Consider the following 22,789-nt stretch of genomic DNA (forward strand, 5'->3'; position numbering starts at 1 on the left):
TCGAAGTTGCAGCTGTCAAAGGGACATCTGGACTTGTGTGCATCACCTATCGGATTTCGCAAGCCTGTAGACCAAAATTTATTTGGTCCATTTACCGCCTATTACTAGCGCCAGAAATTAGATACGACATTTGTTAATTGTGTCGGACCATTCACTCCGCCAAAACCACGCCCCTTTTCGGATTTGAGTCGGGGCCGGGGGAAAAAAGCTAATTTTCTGGCGCCGCCAAATAATAAATGGTTCGGAGAAAAGAACATGCGGAAAGAGAGACAGAATACTGTCGGCAACACCATAGTAAATGTGCCCCACTGTGTAATACAAGCTTGTGTAACTTGTGCAATCTTGGAATGCAGCTTTCCCAAGGTCCTAAATGTTATTGTGTTTTTTTCAGCAAAACCACTCAGCACAGGGATTAACTAAGATATGATCCTGCATCAGTGTAGCTACAGCAATCTCAAGGTACGTTTGCTTCATAATGCATCAAATCAAATGGTAGATTTCCTTTAAAGCCACACAGAAAAATTAGTATATTTGTTTTTCCTGTGACATTAAACACACACATGGATAAAATAAGGTCTAAATAAGTTCTTATGTGGGTAGATGGAACAGTCGAGCTATTTACTATTCTCATACAGCTCTATATAATAGAAAAGAACAGCTGAACAGCAGATAGACTGGTGATTTATTTTTCATGCATTTCATAAAGCAATGTCAATACATTAGCCAAGATTAAACTTGGACTCCATCTAATACGAGGCCACTTTTAATAACCGTTCCGTTATATGGATATTTATTAGATTATTATTAGAATTTTAATCTGAAGAAAACTTACGGCGGAGCAGTTCTTTAAATGCTTGGACAATCAAACCACAATTGCAGCGAGTTTGGCAAACAGCATTGTACAAAGCCATTGTGGTGGATGACATATAAACTAGTACAGCAGAAATAATTTTTTAAAAAAAGCATCAGAACACAAGATAATTTTAAAATGACACTACTGAGCAGAATGGCTCTGGGGAAGGGGGGTGTTACCAGGGCCCATTCATGCTGTAGCTTCCCAGGTTGTTATATTGCACAGGAGCACCCTCTCTCCCACTGTGTGCTAAAACTAGCAGTCAGAGGGAGGGAGGTAGTGCTGCGGGGGAGTTGACAGTGTAACAGCATGTGAAGCTTCAGGGCAGAGGATCCCTTAGGGCTTATTAGCATAATTTTAAACGTTGATATTAGAAGGAAGGAGGCCATGGATAACAAATATAAGAAGATTACCACAGTCACAGGGCCGGGTCTATGAGTAAGTGTCCCTGGTTTATTATTGATTTTGTAAATGTTTCATGCCTTAGGTGGGACTGTCTTTTGTGTAGTATGACATGCCATACTATAGGGTAGGCAGTGCTGCAGGTTCTGCGTAGTAGAATAGACAGGGTTATATATAGAAGGGTCTCATGATGATGAATGTGTAGAGACACAACAGGAGATGCTGGATCAGAGTCATGACACGCTATACATCACTGCTGAATATGTTGGTGCTATGGATGAATGCATAAAATAAATTCTCTATGCAACACATTCATATAGAACCCACAGCCAGTGCTGCTTTGCATCTTTAGAATTTTGGTAACCATAGAAACAGCAGCAGCACCACATGGTCAAACATGTGCTGTACTAACCGGAAGTCAGTGAGAACTAGTGGCAGTTGTGTGAAGCGCAAATGTCAGCACTAGAGGGGGTGTGTTATAGTGAATTAGTGTCCATGTTAGCGGAGTGGAATTCTTATTGTACACTTTACAGAATGCAGTACAAATATCACCACAAAGATGGCGGCGCTTGTTTGACCTCTAGCGTCAATTATGCGTGTTGCGTCATAGCTGCGCTACTGCCGCCGCCGGAAATGGCTTGGAGGCGGGGCTTAATGTTAAATGCCGATGTTGTCAGGCAGGTGGAGGTAACCGGGGATAATGGAAGCTGCAGCGGCCGTCAGGATAGAGGAGCGCTCCCGGGCCAAGCAGTACGAGAAGCTGGACTTCTTAGGGGAGGGACAGGTAGGTCATCACTACACCATGTGCACAGTGCGCGCTCTGCTGGGACGTGTAGTGCCGCACCTGCACATATGGGGGCAGCATTTCCATTTATTAATCCGTTACCTAAGTCTGAGAATTTTCCACGAAACTCCCTTACTTTATGACCCTGTAGTCAGGTGTGAAGGGTGATAAGTGTCTTGTATCTTATGAGTATCGACTTAAAGGGACTTTCCAGTCACTTTAAATTCCTTACCCAATAAATTGCCAATGAGCAGGAGTCATTACAGTGATCAGGGGAACATAGGTCCTCAAATAATACCCCAAATAAATAAAGCGACTGAACACATATGTAATAATATTTATTTAGCGCTGTCATATATTGTAACGCTTTACATATCATAGGGACACAAGAGCTTACAGTCGATGAGGGGGGTGACACAAGAGCTTACGGTCTATGCGGATGAGGGGGTGACACAAGAGCTTACGGTCTATGAGGATGAGGGGGTGACACAAGAGCTTACGGTCTATGAGGATGAGGGGGTGACACAAGAGCTTACGGTCTATGAGGATGAGGGGGTGACACAAGAGCTTACTGTCTATGAGGATGTGACACAAGAGCTTACAGTCTATGCGGATGAGGGGGTGACACAAGAGCTTACGGTCTATGCGGATGAGGGGGTGACACAAGAGCTTACGGTCTATGCGGATGAGGGGGTGACACAAGAGCTTACAGTCTATGAGGATGAGGGGGTGACACAAGAGCTTACGGTCTATGAGGATGAGGGGGTGACACAAGAGCTTACGGTCTATGCGGATGAGGGGGTGACACAAGAGCTTACGGTCTATGCGGATGAGGGGGTGACACAAGAGCTTACGGTCTATGAGGATGAGGGGGTGACACAAGAGTTTACGGTCTATGCGGATGAGGGGGTGACACAAGAGCTTACGGTCTATGCGGATGAGGGGGTGACACAAGAACTTACGGTCTATGCGGATGAGGGGGTGACACAAGAGCTTACGGTCTATGCGGATGAGGGGGTGACACAAGAGCTTACGGTCTATGCGGATGAGGGGGTGACACAAGAGCTTACGGTCTATGCGGATGAGGGGGTGACACAAGAGCTTACGGTCCATGCGGATGAGGGGGTGACACAAGAGCTTACGGTCCATGCGGATGAGGGGGTGACACAAGAGCTTACGGTCCATGCGGATGAGGGGGTGACACAAGAGCTTACGGTCCATGCGGATGAGGGGGTGACACAAGAGCTTACGGTCCATGCGGATGAGGGGGTGACACAAGAGCTTACGGTCCATGCGGATGAGGGGGTGACACAAGAGCTTACGGTCCATGCGGATGAGGGGGTGACACAAGAGCTTACGGTCCATGCGGATGAGGGGGTGACACAAGAGCTTACGGTCCATGCGGATGAGGGGGTGACACAAGAGCTTACGGTCCATGCGGATGAGGGGGTGACACAAGAGCTTACGGTCCATGCGGATGAGGGGGTGACACAAGAGCTTACGGTCCATGCGGATGAGGGGGTGACACAAGAGCTTACGGTCCATGCGGATGAGGGGGTGACACAAGAGCTTACGGTCCATGCGGATGAGGGGGTGACACAAGAGCTTACGGTCCATGCGGATGAGGGGGTGACACAAGAGCTTACGGTCCATGCGGATGAGGGGGTGACACAAGAGCTTACGGTCCATGCGGATGAGGGGGTGACACAAGAGCTTACGGTCCATGCGGATGAGGGGGTGACACAAGAGCTTACGGTCCATGCGGATGAGGGGGTGACACAAGAGCTTACGGTCCATGCGGATGAGGGGGTGACACAAGAGCTTACGGTCCATGCGGATGAGGGGGTGACACAAGAGCTTACGGTCCATGCGGATGAGGGGGTGACACAAGAGCTTACGGTCCATGCGGATGAGGGGGTGACACAAGAGCTTACGGTCCATGCGGATGAGGGGGTGACACAAGAGCTTACGGTCCATGCGGATGAGGGGGTGACACAAGAGCTTACGGTCCATGCGGATGAGGGGGTGACACAAGAGCTTACGGTCCATGCGGATGAGGGGGTGACACAAGAGCTTACGGTCCATGCGGATGAGGGGGTGACACAAGAGCTTACGGTCCATGCGGATGAGGGGGTGACACAAGAGCTTACGGTCCATGCGGATGAGGGGGTGACACAAGAGCTTACGGTCCATGCGGATGAGGGGGTGACACAAGAGCTTACGGTCCATGCGGATGAGGGGGTGACACAAGAGCTTACGGTCTATGCGGATGAGGGGGTGATATATGGGGTATAAGAGCTTGTATAATGGTCCAGCCATTCTTTTTAAGGGAACAGAATAAATAATTTAATAAATAACGGTGATAGGTGTGTGTTCTCCATTTAATCTTATGGGTTGTTGGGCTCTGTACTCCCCTCAGTGTAAGGCTGAATTCACACACATGTATGGGGGACATATATACGGCCGATATACGTCCCCCATACACTTCTATGGGCTCACGGCATTGTACGGTAGCGGTACGGTGCAGCACACGTGCGGCACTGTACCACTCCGTAGCCCGGGAACAGATAGGACATGTCCTAGCTTTTCCTGTATTACGGCGTCGTGGCCCATATGTTCCTATGGAGAGGGGCGGGGGTGAGCTGCGCTCACCTCCTCCTCCTCCTCTCCCCGCACACTGCAGTGTGCATGTAGCCTAATAGCTGCTTTTTTCAGACCAAACTCTGTGTGAGGACAGGAGTACATTTATCACATATGATGCAAGGCGTCCCTTCTTCCCTGCAGAACCACTGCATCATAATGTGATCATGTTCTCAGTACAGCGCAGGAATTCCTAGAAGTGGATATAACTATGATGCTTGGCCTACCATCCCCGGGACAGAGCGTGGTCTGTGTGCATAAGCTCTTAAAAGGAACCTGTCAGCCTTAGTGGACCTAGTAAACCACCACCGGTATGTTGGTTAGCAGTTTCAGACCTTCCATTTTATGTCATCTTCTATGGCCCAGCGCGGTGGCATCATGCAGATAATGGATTTTGAAGTGAGTTGTAAATTGTTGTATAAAGTCATGGAGGGAGGAGAGTTTAGCTCCCACCTTAGAACATCCCCTCTGCTCTGGTGCTTGATTCCAGTAACAGCCGAAAGCAGAGCTTGACTTCAGTGCTGAACTCTCCACCTCCATGACATTATACATCTAATTTACATCTCACTTTAAAGTTGGTTTTCAGGTTGATACCATGAAAGCAACATGATCTAGACGGGTGGTAATTTGCTTGGCAACGCACTAGTTGTGTTATACTAGGTCAATATCTGCTGACAAGTTCCCCATTAAAAATGGAGGCCTGCAGCCACATCTTACAGCACCCCATGCCTCACAGACAGTCACCGGTGGTTGTGATTTAATGTAAACCGCATAGAGCTCAGCAGGGCTGCTTATCCTACACCCATAGAATTAAACCAGCGTTATGGAAGGTCATATCTCACTACTTCTTTACATAAAATCCTCACCACTGCTGACAGTGTATGGGGCTTCATTTTAAAGATGCATGTTCTCTGGTTATGCTTAAAGGACATCTCCCACCAGGATGAAAGACTGTATGCAAATGAACCTGAGGGGCTCCAGGCTCCATTAACACCTATAGACCCTGGAGCCCCTCAGGATCATTTGCATACAATCCTTCATCCTGGTGGTAGATGCCCTTTAACATATTTCATGGGCATTGCCTATTAAAGTCGTTGTACCATGTTTGTAAGCTGATTGTGTTTGTCCGACTGCTAGGACCCCTACCCTTCACGAGAACGGGAGCCCTCCTCTCCAAAGGAAGGGGATTCCATTCTAAATAATAGGTGGGGCAGCAGGATGAGAGCAGTGCTCACCTATCTCCAGCTCCCCATCTTCATCCACCAGTGACCCCGTTCTCAGGATTGGAGGGGGTCTCAGCTGTCAGATCCTTACCAATCACCTTGTTATCCATTAGCCACAGGTTAAGGTGAAACCTTGTTAAAAGATTAATTACTGGCCTTGAAAATATGCAAGAATTACAGGCTGAAAGTCTGTGTTACATGTAAGTATTTCTGTACATACTGGTATGGCCATGTGCACACAGCGGGAAGCCTCCATTTTCCATCCAGATTTGGCAGGATCTACAAGCAGGTACTGAGGATTTTATCATCTGGATCCTGTGTCATGTACAGTAATAACCTGATGACATGTATGTTCTTACTGTTTTTGTATGTTCATTTCTAGTTTGCCACAGTCTACAAAGCAAGGGATAAGATCACGGATAAAATAGTGGCAATTAAAAAGGTAAGTCGCACTGTATATACCATTTACACAGGACCTGTCACCGGTTCCAACCATTGCGTCTTTTATTTGGAACTTTTCTGCTCCAGGAGTGTCGTATCATTACACAGACTGCAGGGGGAGCTAGCACCAGGAAGCACATGGAGGAGCCATCACACCATTATACAGGCTGTCAGTCATGTGTATAGGAGTATCTCATACTTGCCACAGGCTGCAGTGGGCACCAGCACCAGGAAACACATGGAGGAGACATTACACCATTATACCTCACACCATTATACAGGCTGTCAGTCATGTGTATAGGAGTGTCTCGTACATAAACAAGCTGCAGGCTGTCGGTCATGTGTATAGGAGTATCACATAGACACACAGGCTGCAGGGGGCGCCAGCACCAGGAAGCACATGGAGGAGCCATTACACCATTATACATCACACCATTATACAGGCTGTCAGTCAAGCACTGGGGGTGTGGCTGTTCCTCCTAGTCATGAATAAGCTGAACTGCTAAATATGATAATGACTCATTGGACTCAATCAGGTCATATGCATACAGCTTCAGGACCTGATAGTTTAAAGGACATCTACTAACAGGATGAAATACTGTATACAAATGAGCCCGAGGGGGCTGGAGCGCACACCCAACATGGCCTGACCACAATGTGGCTGCCTGGAAGCCCACTTCTGGCACATGCCCTCCTATTGTGCTTTTTTGGGAAAGGGTAAGAACCTTACTATCGGACTTGATCTCACTGCATGCACCTTAAACATCCGAAACTTGTTTGCTAGAGCTACTGTCCAATGAAACCTGGTCCTACTACCGCAGAATATTTTTACAAGAATCATTATTTATTCCCAGAAAATGCATCGCTCTTTGATGGTATAGTGGAGGAGGTGGAAGGCCAATATTAAGCAAATCAGATATTCAAACACAACATTGCCCGGACAAGTTTAATCGTATATAGGGAGTCTGGTGTGATTCTACCCCTACCATCTACTCTTCTTGCGGATACTGAGACTTACTCTCTAACCTATTGCCTTACAAATTGTAGAGACCATATGTACACCAATGCTACACTTACACTTGGACCAATTGAGACCGAAACGCACCTTTTATTATGGGTAGTGTTTGAGGATATGCCACACAGCACCATTGCAAATAATGTCTGGAATTCTTTAACCCCTACGGCGGTCATTGAAGGTACTTCTTCTGACGTGCCGCCTTTCTACGGCGGCACATGAGAAGAAAATTGAGGGACATCCGGTCTGGCTGGTAGCCGGTGCTGGGCTTCCACATCACAGCCCAGACCTGGCACTAAAACCTGGGATCGGAAAAACCTAGGATCAAGTATGACCGCAGCGGTCCCCCTCGGCCTTATTGCAGTGTAAGGGCGTGAACAAGCGATCAAATGAATGCTTATTCACGCCCAAGTCTGGGAAATGTAAAAAAAAAAAAAAAAAAAAAAAGTGAAAATCATTTTATAATTAAATAAAATAAAAGTTCCCTAATCAGACCAATTTATAAAATCCAAATAAAGAATATAAAACACAAAGTATATATATGGTATCTCCGCATCAATCGGTACAATAAATCTGAAACAATATTGAACCAGCTCGGTGTGTGTAAAAAAAAAAAAAAAAAAAATTAAATAATATTATACGACTGAAAAGAACAATTTTTTTCGCAAAAAAATAAGCCCTCATCTAGATCTGTCAACAGAAAAAAAAGGAGTTATGACACTGAATAGTTATTGATAGTAAAAAAAAAAAAGTGATTTCCTCCAATATTGGTTTTGCTCAGTAAAATTGAGCAAAGATGAGAAAAATTCTATAAATGAGGTATCACTGTAATCGTTATGAACCTGAGAATAAAGATAAAATATTATTTTTATATAATGGCAAGCAGGGGAAAAATGTTTAAAATCCAAAATAAAAATTGATCATTTCTTTTGTATCCCCCTTGAAATAGTTAATAAAATCTCATGAATTAGTTATAGACCCCCAAAATTAATTATCTATACATTTGTATCTCAACTCAAGCCTCATATGTTTGCACTACCAAAAAAATTAAAATTTTATAGCCTGTACAATGACAATACAAATCTGCTCTGAATGGCGCCGCTCCCATGGTCTTATCTTTCCGTCGGCCCCTTCCATGTGTCCCCTACTAGAAAGGGGGGTGACTGAAGGTTAGGACTATGTAGCCTTACATAGTGAATAGCTGGTAATTTAAGCACCTAGGGGCCCCAGCTGAAGGTTTGCAAACAACCTCTTGTGGATTACACTACATATTTTATCCAAGAGATTTGTACTTTGCTTTTTCTTTTATTTGTGAATATTATTCTGTCTTTTATAGATAAAGCTGGGCCACAGAGCAGAAGCCAATGATGGTAAGTCCAGGTTCTCTTTTATAAAGCGCCAGAATTTTCAGTGTTATGCCATCCCTGGCGAACAAAATGCTATCTGCTTAATGTATGATGTGTGTATTTATGTCCTAGGGACCTCACTCCTTTCAGTACTTTTATGTTTTCTATCATTCCACATTCCAATGGACTTTTAATTTGTATAAATACATTTTTATCCAAAACTACGAATTTCCAGCGCCATTTTAGCGTTCTTAAGAAACTCCTTGTTTTACTCTGTAATGTCCTATTTTGTGCCCCATGGCCTATTAAGGGCTGCAGAACATGATGGTGCAATGGACATATAGGGGGAGATTTATCAGAAGTGTCTGAGAGCTAAACTGAGGCAACCAATCAGGGCTCCTCTTTCATTTTCCCGTAGCCTTTTATAGAAGTAAAGCTGAGCTTTGATTGGTTGCTATAGGCCAGTGATGGCGAACCTTTTAGAGGCCGAGTGCCCAAAATGCAACTCAAACCCAACTTACTTATAGCAAAGTGCCAAGACAAAATTTAAAAAAAAAAAACACATAGGTGTTTTATATAGGGACTTCTGTAATAAACGTTAAAAAATCCTGGCAGTGTACTGTTGTCCGCTGCTCGCCTAAAACTGTTGTATACTGTTCAGGGGAAGGATTGGGGCAGAGCTCAGGTACACCTGCAGCTGATAACCAGCATTATAGAGAGAATTGCCCCATTTTAATATTGATGTATTTTATTTATAGCTATGTCATATGTCACATATAGGGGTCTGCTGACCTTTATACGTGACCCCAATCCCAGTGGTGTAACAAGACACCAGTGGGCCCTGATAGATAGATAGATCATTTTTCTAGATACATAGATATGAGACAGACAGAGAGATAGATATGAGAGAGAGAGATAGATAGATATGAGATAGATGATAGATAGATAGATAGATGGAAAGATAGATACATACATAGATACATACATAGATAGATACATAGATATGAGATGATAGATAGATAGATACATAGATAGATACATAGATATGAGATACATAGATAGATAGATAGATACATAGATAGATAGATACATAGATAGATGATACATAATAGATAGATACATAGATAGATAGATAGATACATAGATAGATACATAGATAGATGATACATAATAGATAGATACATAGATAGATACATAGATAGATACATAGATAGATACATAGATAGATACATAGATAGATAGATAGATGATACATAATAGATAGATACATAGATAGATACATAGATAGATACATACATAGATAGATACATAGATAGATATGAGGGTGCTGGAAAGATATGAATAGCTGCATGATGTAGTTTATATTTACAGGATAGCAGGGGAGAATGAGCTGATGCTACACTTTATGTATGTCATTTATTACCTTTCTATACTGCAGCAGCTACATGCAGCCCGGGCTCTGGTGATTCCTCTTCCCTCCTCTCCTCTCCTATTGGCTGGTCGGGTCAGGTGACCAGCCCTCTGTGTGAGTCCCGGCTTTAGCAGGGGGGAAGGCAGAGCAATGACTGCCTTCCTGCCGATATTACTGTGCTCAGGGGTCCCAAAAGAGCACATTGAACAGTGCAGCCGCTGGACCCCTGTATCTAAGGGCCAGATCCTTATGCCCCTGCCCAATTTTATTATATGGGAGCAGCTGTACCATGCTGCTCTCTTCTCCCGGCAGTGGTTTCTATGGGAACCACAATAACATTCAGCGCTCCCGCGTGCCCACAGGAACAGCTCTGCGTGCCGCATGTGGCACGCGTGCCATAGGTTCGCCATCGCTGCTATAGGCAAATAGAAGAGTTTTACATTAGACACTTCTGATAAATCTCCCCCATAGACTTATTATAGTGTACAGTTTCTGCTATTTTACTGCATCATCCAATAGCAGCTTGTGACCACTAGATGGTGTCCCAGAGCCTTCTTAAAATTTTCTTTAGGCCGATCCCTAAACCTGTAGCTGAGTTTATAAACCTAGTGGCTTCTCATCCATGGGAGCTGGATCTCGGGGTACATGGGGTATTCCACAGTGTTTTGCATGGATCTTCAGTCTTTCGTTCTAGAACTATGTACGTTGTACTATTTATCATGTCACTATAGATTTCTCAGGTTCTATTGAACTAATTTCACATCACCTAAGTTAGAGGTGGGGACTGCAGTTATTAGTTGTATCCCCAATCCTGTACACAGCTGATCAGTGTTTATTTTATCATTTTAATTCCTGTAAAATCCCTTTAAAGTTTGTAGCAGGATCAGGATAGGACTCGCATCTCTCCTGACGTTCCCTCCCGCTGTGTCTTTTATACGGCTACTGGGGAGAAGTCTGGGAATGTTCTGGTCACAAACCGAGTTTGTGTTGTATGTGTGTATTCAGCGAGCGCAGTGTTTACCCGCCTTATTCTGGGACCTGACTAATGGAGATGTTTAGTAGCCATTCATTGTGTACAATGTCTTCCCTAGGATACAGGAAAGGATTGTTATACCCAGAGGCAAATCACCAGTGCACTATGACCTCTAGGGTAATAGCCGCTCGGGAACAGGAGTGTAAATGTGTCCTGACACCAGTGTCTGGCTCCATCTAAATGCACAGTGAATGGATTCAGCTGGATTTAGGTTTTTTTTTTTTTTTTCAGACAATATAATTCTGTGCTGGTTGTAAAAATGAGTACCGTATTTTTCTACTAAGCCGCACTAAAAATCCTTTGATTTTCTCAGAAATCAAAGGTGCGCCTTATAGTCCAGTGCGCCTTATAAATGAACCGTACTTACAGACAACAGCTGCCTTGAACTGTGCACAGGTCTGCCACCTGCTGGTCATTTATCCTTATAATCTGGTGCGCCTTATACTCCGGTGTGGCTTATATATGAACCTAAACGTTTTAGCAGGCATTTATTGATGGTGCGCCTTATATTCCGGTGAGCCTTATAGTCCGAAAAATACTGTAAATTATAAAGCGCCATCATATTCTGCAGCGCTGTACACATCATGGGACATATTCAGATAAAATAACATTACATAGTAATAACATTGTCAGATGAAACCATAAGAGTTTGGGCCGGCTCAAGAGAGCTTACAATCTATGAGTAGCACTGCTTAGCTGATTGCAGCTCAGAGATGGAGCTGTTTTTCCGGCTATGTTCTATGCTTCCAGTGTTGATAGGTGGGTGTCACGGTGGTCCTCGCGACCGAACATCCGAATGAAGAGGGATCAGCCATGTAGTAGTCTTTGTTCCTGTGTGATAAGCTGCTGCCAGATGTCACAATGTCCTAAGATCGTGACTCCTTATGGTGTACCCCTGTGATGTTACGTTCACAAGGTTAAACTTTTATTTACACTTATAACATACTGAAGTTGAAGGTTTGCTATAAAGAGATTTTCTGGAAAGCACTCTGATTTAAAGGATATCATCCATGTACATGTAGTAGTGTATACCAAGCGCCCTTACACGCTGCTGTGTGTCCCCCTGACACAGGATCTGTTCTTCTTTTTTATTAATTTTTTTTTTTTTTTTAACATATTTTTCATTTGGTTTTAAAAATAGGTGAGAGGCAGATAAACAAAGAGAAAAAAATAAGGCATTATATAGTATTATATACTATTTTCACCTACGAAGAGGTGTATCAGTAGTCTGTATGGTGTACAAATATACTTTACCAAGGTTGGGTGATATAGCTTTGGTGTATTCTGAGTCGGCCCGAATGGCCTCGTTGCATACCTGCAGATATCTGCAGACTAAATGATGGATACTTTTATTATATGTTACAGGTATAAACAGAACTGCATTACGAGAAATCAAACTCCTCCAGGAGCTGAGCCATCCAAACATCATAGGTGTAAGTATACAGGGCAGGGCTAGGGTCAATTTTATAATCCTGCAGAATTGTGCTTCATGATGGGGACATTTAATTGTCTTCTCCTGTGACCAGAGACTATTATTGTCTGTCCCAAAGAGCTCATCAATGCGCGCTGTAAGTACGCTAGAATGGTGCCATTGAATTCTACCACTTGTCCTGCAAAAAACAAGCCTCAATGACATGAAAAATTTAAAAGAAAAAAATGGGTGACTTTCTGATTTCATATGTGCACTATGTAACGATGAACACGATCCACTGTGTAACTATTTTAACATGTATAAATGGGAAAGAACGGCCCTCCAGCATCAGGATAAAATTCTACATGTTTTTATTATAGCCATTAAAATCGGGCAATGTCGTCTTTGTCAAAGTCTGGCTAACGTACCTGATTGCTCCATTTAAAACAAATGTGAAGATGGTCACGTGACCTAATTCACACTACTGAAAGTGAATGGATGTAGTGTGAATAGTGTGCTATTGGACTGTAACTAGAGCTACCGCATGAAACATATTGGTATGCACAGAACGGAAATGGCATGCAATCATATATTAGAACATAACTATAATAGATTGGTATAAAGGAGGAAATACAAACCTAAAAAAAAAAAATTCCTCTATAAGTGGAACTCATAACCCGACATGTCCTATCTTTTCCACGTGTGCGGAGCCGCATGTGTGCTGCACCGTATCGCTCAGTGTGGCCATTGCCATCTATGGGGGGACATGTGTACGGCTGCAAGTTTGCGGCCATACATGCGTTCTCCCCGACGGCCGTATGCATGGGGCCTTAGTTTGATTCCTTGCTGTTGGCGAGTTTGCACTAGGAAAATCCAATAGGATTCTCTTATGTATAGTTTTTTTTTTATGCTATTTCCCCCTCTTAATGGCCTCAGTACTTTTTCAATGCCTTGCCATCTAAAGTGTGTGACATTTTTTTACATGAATATTTTTCTCATTGCAGCTTTTGGACGCATTTGGCCACAAATCAAACATAAGTCTAGTGTTCGATTTCATGGAAACAGATCTAGAGGTGAAGCACAGCAGATTAATACATTATATTAACAATCAGTATTATATCATGACATCATTTAGTTGCCAGTATTTTACTGAGGGCACCGTATAAATGATTCAAAATTGGCCATCATTTCTGAGCAATTTTTAGCTCTGACGAATGGGCAGTGCCGGGCCACCTGCTTCAGTCCTTCTGACTGTAGAGATTACTATATACAGTATTTTTGGGAAGTTTCAGTATCCAGTTCCCCAAATTTAGTTTTTTTTTTTTTTTTCTACTGTCAGAGGAGAGGTCCTTGGTGGGATCGGACGACCTGGCTTCACCCATCTGACAGTAGATATCTGAAAACATTGGCATTGGTTAACCTGGGATGGTGGAAATCACAACTAAATCAGATTTGGTGACAATTCAGGCTCTGTGGGAGTAACAGTGGGTTTAGCTTGGGTATCTTCTTCAGTCCCATATACAGGCGGTCCCCTATTAAGAACACCCAACTTACAGATGACCCCTACTTACAAATGGACCCCTGGATGTTGGTAATTTTCTGTATTTTAGCCTTAAGCTACAATAAACATCTATTACAATTATCACAGGTGTCTGCAATGAAGCTTTTTTGTTATTCCTGGTTCTTATGACAATCCAACATTTTTAAAATCCAATTGTCACAGAGACCGCAAAAAAATGGCTGGGGGTTACAATGATAAAGTATACAGTTCCAACTTGCATACAAATTCAACTTAAGAACAAACCTACAGAACCTATCCTGTACGTAACCTGGGGACTGCCTGTACTTTATTCAGAGGTGTAGTGCACAAGTGTGGACACTAGCGGAATCCCCTGTGATGATCAGACACCATTACCTCTAAATAGGGCATAGTTTATGATGTAAAGTTTAGCATTGATCTTTAGCCCCACAGGTTGCTATAGGGAATACCACTATTTGTAGAGCTACTGAGTGTTTTCTCTAAATACTAAAGTGATGGCTTTTATTTTTCAGGCTATTATAAGGGATACAAGCTTGGTACTCACTCCAGCACATATTAAGTCTTACATGCTGATGACTCTGCAAGGCCTGGAGTACTTACATCATCTGTGGATCCTGCATAGGGTAAGTGATGCCACTTATTACTATAGTGCAAAGGGTGCCGATCGTTCCTATGGCAGCCCTCAGGTCCAATCGGGACCCCAGGGCTGTCTGCAGGCAGAGCCTGTAATATGGCGTCTGACACAGCATAGGCTGACACTGCTTATACCCTGCAATACATTAGTATTACAGGGTATTATCATGAACAAGCAATCGGATGATTGCTTGTAAATGTCCCATGGTGGATCTAAGGAAAAAGTGTAAAAAAAATTAAATTAATAAAAGTGTGCATAAGCCCCATAACGAGCCCCATGTAAAGAGACATATAATGCACAAAAAAGTCTAAACACAAACCATACAAATATAGTATCACTGTGTCCGTAACAACCTGTAGACTAAAAGTAAATAATTATTGAATCCCGCACTAAATTCCAGACAATGTTTTGGCAACTTGATATGTATCCCCCGTAGTCTTGTAGGTAAAGTGTTCTGCATCATGAGCATGGCCTGTATACAGAGAACTTGATTTCGGTGCACTATGATTGAGGCCGTGAGTGAGTGCCTGGTTTTACTGTTCAGCCTTAATAAAACCCCCCCATCAACTTCCTTAAAGGACACCTGTCATCAGGTCTTTGTCACTAGTCCTGTCACCTCTACCTGTTAGAGCAGCTCACAAGGATCCCATCCCAGCCTTTATCTAGTTATTTGATACATTTATCATTGTAAAATCATATTTTCTTTATTATGTAAATGAGGCTGGTCACATGGTCAGAGGCAGTGATGTCACCCCTCCCCTCTCCTCCCCCTGCTCATGTCTGTGTGTAATGCTAGTGTGTGTGCTGCATCTGCTGACATGCTGCATCCTCCTGTGTGTGAGACACAGACATCAGCTACACAAGTACCTGACATGTTCTGCTATAACATGGCTGCCTGGAGCTGTTGTATCTCTCCTATACACACACAGGCTGCAGGGGGCGCCAGCACCAGGAAGCACATCATTATACATGCACTGGGGGTGTGGCTGTGCCTCCCACTCATGAATAAGCTGGACAGCTTGAATATGCTAATGCTTCATGGGACATTTCACAGGTCATTTGCATACAGCTTTAGGACCTCATTGCTTAGGTTTACAGGCATGTAGAGGGACAATGAAGGGATAGAGGCAATGCTCTCTAATGGCAGTTTATGAAAATATATTTAGTTTAGGGGGGTTATTTTGCCTGATGGGTTCTCTTTAAACTGGAAAATGGGTGCACCAAACCTCCAGGTGATAGGTTTGGTTTTATGGGACCGCAGAGCTGACATTCTAAATGATGATGAATGTGGTTGCGTATTGTGTCAATATAAATTTGGCAAATTTGTCTCTCGTAGGATTTGAAACCAAACAACTTGTTGCTAGATGAGAACGGGGTCCTTAAGCTGGCAGATTTTGGTTTGGCAAAATCATTTGGGAGTCCAAACAGAATATACACTCATCAAGTGGTCACCAGGTAGGTGGGATAGTGATAACGTGATCATGTGGGAGTACAAGGTCATGATTTGTGGTTCGGGGAGAAAAAAATCTCATCATGTAAGCTCCTTACAATGTGCAGATTACAAATGACATTCTGAATTAATTCTACTTTTCAGGTGGTACCGATCACCGGAGTTACTATTTGGTGCCAGGATGTACGGTGTAGGTGTGGACATGTGGGCCGTGGGTTGTATCCTAGCAGAACTGTTGTTAAGGGTAAGTTGTATATTTTGAACATGGGGGGGGGGGGGGGGGGGGGGCATTGTCATTACAGTGAGATTTGATTGATATCTAATAAATATATAGAAAAAATAATATTTTTTTTTTTTTTTTGTATTTTAGGTTCCATTCTTGCCTGGGGATTCTGATCTGGATCAACTTACAAAAATATTTGAGACTCTAGGCACTCCGACAGAAGATCAGTGGCCGGTGAGTCTTCTGCCTACACAAATGTAGTATACGCTGTGAATGGGCATCTATATATTGATATGATCATTGGACCAATTGCTTCAGCTGATCATCTGCAAAGCCAGATGTTGGACCTTACTGGTCCTAAAGATTGGAGATTGATACATAAAATATGGAATACCCCTTGGACTACATATTTAGAGATTAAACTATTTAGTGTCTGTATCTATGTGGTATTGTGTAGTACACAGCGCCCATCGCTCTGCAAGTCTCCGTGACCTCAGCTTTTCTCTTTGCGTGAGGTCTAGTGATATGACCCGTGGTGGCAATTACTAATGATTTGTACATTTCTGTTGTTTATTGTGCAGGGTATGTCTAGTTTACCAGATTATGTCACTTTTAAGAGTTTTCCGGGGACACCTCTCCATCTTATCTTCAGCGCAGCAGGAGACGACCTCCTTGAACTTCTACAGGGTTTGTTCATATTTAACCCTTGTACAAGATGCACAGCTTCACAAGTACGTGGCTCCAAAACATTTCTATCTGTATCTATCTCTCGTGGGTGGGATCCACTATTAATATGTTGTAGATATTGTCGCTTGCAGTGCATACAAAATCTATTGAATTCAATGTTGGGAAGCTTCACATCTCCTCTCGGATAGACGACAATATTCAATTTATGAAAATGGCAACAGATAGGGATGAGGCCAACTAAATTGGGACTTGTCACTCGTTTAAGGGACCCAAATGTTGTAATAGATCAACCTTCAGGGATAAATCTTTTAGAGAGCCATCAATGGAAATCCGATTATTAGGTATGGGGCTCTGATGATAATGTTTGAGTTGTGAAGCTTAAAGAAGTTGTCCAGTCACAACAAGTTATCCCCCTATTCACAGGATAGCAGCACAGTGGCTCAGTGGTTAGCACTACTGCCGTGCAGCTCTGGGGACCTGGGTTCAAGTCCCAGGTCAACCTCTGCAAAGAGTTTGTATGTTATCTCCGTGTTTGTGTGGTTTTCCTCCGGGTCCTCTGGTTTCCTCCCACACTCCAAAACATACTGGTAGGTTGGTTATATTGTGAGGCCCATGGGGACAGGGACAGATTTGGTAAGCTCTGTGCAGCACTGCGTAATCTGTGTGCGCTATATAAATGAATTATTTATTATTATAGCAGCTAACTGAATGATCGGCGGGGGTCTCCTTGATTGGACCCACACAGATCACGAAAACTGGGTCTGTTGTACCCGCGATGTATAAAGCAGCCAGTCAAGTATGCCCTCTGCCTCTGTATTCAACAATATCATATCTGATATCTGAGCACCATGCTCTGCTGTCTCCATTAGTTTTATAGACCGTGAATGGAACAGAAGTGCACATGTACACTTTTGGAGGTCAATGGGGTTAAAACGGACCCTTGTTCCTGTGACCCATCACGGAGACTCCAACCGATTAGCAACTTGCACCTTACCCTGTGGATGGGGGCTAACTTGTTGTGACTGGACGACCCCTTTAACAATCAATTTTTTGGGTTTTAGGCATTACGGAAAAAATATTTTGCTAACCGACCTGCGCCAACACCGGGGCATTTATTACCACAACCCAACTGTTCTGTGGAAGCGCTGAAAGAGAAGCAAAACCTTGCCCTCGGTATCGAGAGGAAACGGGTGGAAGGTTCAGATCAAAGTAAGTCTTAGACTGCATATGTTATAATCGTTTTATATAGTTTCGGTCTATTTCAATGTAAATCCCCCATATTATAAAGGTCATCATAATTTTTACATTTTCACTTGTTTTTCAGAGAACATTGTGAAAAAGCTCAATTTCTGACTTTGGATCGCACACCATTAACCACTGAGAAGGATTGCTGCTATTTCACACAGCGTCAAACTTGGAACATGGCGACCTGTAGTGAACTTAAGCATCAACTTTGTAATATATTGTATAATACATAGTTCTTACTGCTGTGGATAGTAATATTTTTATCATTAGCCAATCTGTATAAACATCTCAACTGAAAAAATTCTTGAATATTCATATATTTATTTTAATCACAATCTGACCATCTGTTTTGGAGTTGCACTATGCTGGGATGATGGATGAAAGTGGAAACTAAATAAAAAAAAATCCTAATCTTTCTTTGATAACAGTGGAAATGCAGCACAGCGACTTTATAAATGTTTTCAATATATGCAAAATATTCCCTGGGGTGATTGCACTTGGTCAGTATCCGCAGCAGATTCTATGGAAGGATTTGCTGTGGAAAATCTGCTGCAGATTACACTACTTTAGAGGTGCACTTGTAGATGTGCATGGACCATCCAAGGAGATGGAGGACCCCTGCTTTCTGCACACTGGGGTCCCCTTCTTGGAATTGTTGGGGGTCCCAGCGCTCAGATGCATATCTGTATCCTGTGGATAAGGGGCATAATGTGCTAATTTTTTTTTTTTACAATCCCTTTAGATCGTTTCTTCTGATCTTTATGTAAGCTGATCTTCAAGGACACAATTTAACAACTGCCTTGGAAACCACAATATAAGGGGTGCCCCATCTAATGGCAAGTTATCATAAATTTAACAAAAAAGTTATAACTACTGCTGATTGGCAAAATGGGCCCCATATCACATTTTGAAATGTCTATCAGGGATATGCAAGGTTTGTGGAAGTTTTAATGGTGGTGCCAGCAGTCAGTGCCAAAGGGGTATCGGTTTTCACCCGTTCAATGGATAGTCCATGACCGAATACTGTGGGAAAACCCCCATTTCTATCTTTCCAGTCCATCACTGTATAATATAATAGCAATATATGTACCATATATACTCGAGTGTAAGCCGAGGCCTCTGTTACCACTAAAAACTGTGAAAACCACACACACACACACACACACACACACACACACACACACACACACACACACACACACACACACACACACACACACACACACACACACACACACACACACACACACACACACACACACACACACACACACACACACACACACACACACACACACACACACACACACACACACACACACACACACGATCTTCCACCGCTGCCAGGCGGATCAAACAGAAGACCTGTGGGGGGCGTCGGAAAGGTGAGAGTTAACTTTTTTTTTTTTTGACTCGTGTCTAAGTCGAGTGTGAGTTTTTCAGCACATTTTTTGTGCTGAAAAACTCGGCTTATACTCAAGTATATATGGTACATTTAATTTGTGTGTGTACAGGGTAACATGAGCATTGTGGTTGTTTCTTGTTTTATGAAGATGCCAGTAATAACCTGTTATCTAAGATGTTTAGTTCTGTTAATTAAACGTAGGAATATCTGATATTCTATTGATTTTATTGTTGCAGTGGGTTTTGTGTCTTTTCATTCATATATATATTTTACACTTGCATGTTGGGGTCTCCCATTTTTGGACTTTAGTAAATAGGCCTGCAAACTATGTATAGTCTGTATTCGGCAATTTCCACCAGACTCGTGGAGATTTAATGGTAGCTGTGCCTAACCCACCACTCCAATCAGGCAAAGGGAGTTTGTATGTTCTCTCCGTGTTTGCATTTGTTTCCTCCAGTTTCCTCCAACACTCCAAAACATACTGGTAGGTTAATTAGATTGTGAGCCCCATGGGGACAGGGACTGATTTGGCAAGCTCTGTGTAGCGCTGCGTAATCTGTGTGCATGCTATATACATAAAGGAATAATTGTTATTAACCCTTTTTGATGAACAGCATTGGTCCCAGTAGTTTGTCCCTTATCCTGCTGATGGGAGAAAACATATTTGTAAAAAATTTTTTTAAAAACTTGTACTTTCCTTCCCCGGTCTCCTGTGCACCTGTTTTGTTTACAGGGGTAGGCACGCCAACCCATCCCCTGGGCCAGTGCCTGATACTGTAAACCAACGGGAGCATGGCAGTGTGGAAGTGCCAGGGAAGGTAAGTACAGTTTTTGTTTTTTTTGTTTGTTTAAGAGCCCATCTCTAGAGTTAATAGTCAGACAACCCCTTTAAATGGTCTAATAACTGGTCCCATTAAGCACACAATTCCTGCCAAATGCTGGCTAATGTGGCCTTTGTCTCTGGAGGAAGTGAGTACAAGGATTGGTGTAGTTAGCATCCTATTGTTTTTCTTTGGATTCTTGTGGATAATAGTGAAGAATGGTACTCAAAGGTGTTGGCCAATTTTAGAAGACTTTAACAAGGTAGGTATAAGATCCTAGGGGAGTCAGCTGGGATCTGCTGGTCATGTGACCTCCGGGCATGTATTGCCATGTGCAGAACCTCTTCATCATTACTACTTCTATATCCGTGACTGGATCAGTGTGCATATGCCGGAATCAGAACACGGGATGTCCAGAGCTCTGCTGCGTAGAGGTCACATTACCCGCAGAGAAAGTTTATAAGGGGAAGTATATTATGAGTAACCCTATATTTGCCCTGTTTTATGTTTTCTACAAGTGTCTTTTTAAATTGTTGCAAATAAAATTCCTGTGTCATGTTTCACACAATGCACATCAAGGAGGATTATAATTTCTATTACAACCTATGATAATTTCATAGATTTAAAAAAAATAAAATAACATCCTATTCATTAGAAATGAACATCTGGGCTCTGGATTAAAGGACCACGATGGAGATGAAGTGTAATGTAGCATTGTGACCCCATACCCCCGCACTAGCTCAGTAATGACCCCCTCCCAGCACCAGCTCTTGTCGTCCTCCCTCAACAAATAAGTTTTCTTTTGCAGTCCTAACAATGAAGACATTCAGTGGAAATGCAAATGGTTAACCGCGCCATTGTGAGGTCACTTTTCAGAGCTGGGCCTTGGTGAAATGTGACTCCCTAGTTCTGGTCTTCCTCCTTTTATCTGCACTTGGAATGGCTTCCATTGTTCCCTAATTGGCCCCATTGATGAGAGCCAGACAGCGTGGTCCGGCGACCATGAAAGGGTCTTTCCAGCGCACATTAAGCCATGACATGTCGCCTCAGTAGCATACGGCCTCTTATTTTGGGATTTCTTGTTTTTGTGCATTTACTTGTGAAAAGAAACTGTGTGTGCACCTCCTTGTGTATTCTGCCAGTGCCAAGTACCACTTGACCAGTGTGACACATTAATGCCTCATTAGACTTAACCATTTCCTATTCTGGGGTCCATGCGTCCCCAGAATATTGTGCTGTACGGGATACAGGTTGGGTTGGCATGGGTTTTGCCTCTATAAACTTCTTTATAGTTTGGGTGAGTTTACATGTAAGGTCCTAGTTTCGGTCTATAGAACTCTGGCTTGTACTTGGACATTTGCAGTGTGAGAGGTTATGTACACACTATAAACAATGTAACCAACACTTACTTACAATAGGTCCATAAAGAGTGTCTTATTGCTTTACTTGGGTGGTGTATGTTCATATACCTTTAGGCTGGGGGACAGACAATGCATTATTTCTGTCCTATAACCCGCAGATTTTTAAAAAGCCTCAGAATGTAAATTATTGCCACAAACTTGGTGCAGGATTCAACCTTTGTAAACTACAGAACTACATTTTCCCCACTGTCTAACTATCTGTAGCTCCCAGAACCATAAGCCTGATGTGATCTGAAAGGTGAGATTCTTATCTTTATTACAACAAGGCAGAGGCATGTTAAGTAGTGATAAGCAGAGCCGAACCACAAAGTTCATGTCCGCTGACCCCAAACTTCTTTAAAAGTTCAAGACCGGTTGTTGGTTTGGCTAAAACCCTCCACCCCTACTGTGTACCACTACATAACTACCCTCCCGCACTCCTGTGTACCACTACATAGTACCCCTCCCGCACCCCTGTGTACCACTACATAACTACCCTCCCGCACCCCTGTGTACCACTAAATAGTAGCCCTCCCGCACCCCTGTGTACCACTAAATAGTAGCCCTCCCGCACCCCTGTGTACCACTACATAGTAGCCCTCCCGCACCCCTGTGTACCACTACATAGTAGCCCTCCCGCACCCCTGTGTACCACTACATAGTAGCCCTCCCGCACCCCTGTGTACCACTACATAGTAGCCCTCCCGCACCCCTGTGTACCACTACATAGTAGCCCTCCCGCACCCCTGTGTACCACTACATAGTAGCCCTCCCGCACCCCTGTGTACCACTACATAGTAGCCCTCCCGCACCCCTGTGTACCAC

General features: G+C 43.2%; 1 protein-coding gene across 1 annotated transcript; it reads left to right on the forward strand.

Moving 5' to 3' along the window:
- The first annotated feature begins 1,872 nt into the window (after positions 1-1,872).
- CDK7 (cyclin dependent kinase 7) lies at positions 1,873-20,083 on the forward strand. Its single transcript, XM_072137731.1, has 12 exons — positions 1,873-2,039; positions 6,285-6,344; positions 8,695-8,728; positions 12,514-12,581; positions 13,564-13,632; positions 14,612-14,722; positions 16,070-16,188; positions 16,328-16,427; positions 16,554-16,640; positions 16,988-17,137; positions 18,155-18,302; positions 18,418-20,083. Exons 1-12 carry the CDS (start codon positions 1,956-1,958, stop codon positions 18,444-18,446), a joined length of 1,059 nt encoding a protein of 352 aa, XP_071993832.1. The 5' UTR covers positions 1,873-1,955; the 3' UTR covers positions 18,447-20,083.
- Positions 20,084-22,789: the final 2,706 nt, after the last annotated feature.

Source organism: Engystomops pustulosus, chromosome 1 (genome assembly GCF_040894005.1).
Source record: "Engystomops pustulosus chromosome 1, aEngPut4.maternal, whole genome shotgun sequence".
Lineage (NCBI taxonomy): Eukaryota > Metazoa > Chordata > Amphibia > Anura > Leptodactylidae > Engystomops > Engystomops pustulosus.

Excerpts from the sequence above, each read along its gene's own strand:
- CDK7 (XM_072137731.1), top strand. The coding sequence starts at position 1,956 with ATGGAAGCTGCAGCGGCCGTCAGGATAGAGGAGCGCTCCCGGGCCAAG. Across the intron at positions 16,641-16,987 it reads CGACAGAAGATCAGTGGCCG|GGTATGTCTAGTTTACCAGA; the intron begins GTGAGTCTTCTG and ends TTTATTGTGCAG. Across the intron at positions 18,303-18,417 it reads GGTGGAAGGTTCAGATCAAA|AGAACATTGTGAAAAAGCTC; the intron begins GTAAGTCTTAGA and ends CTTGTTTTTCAG.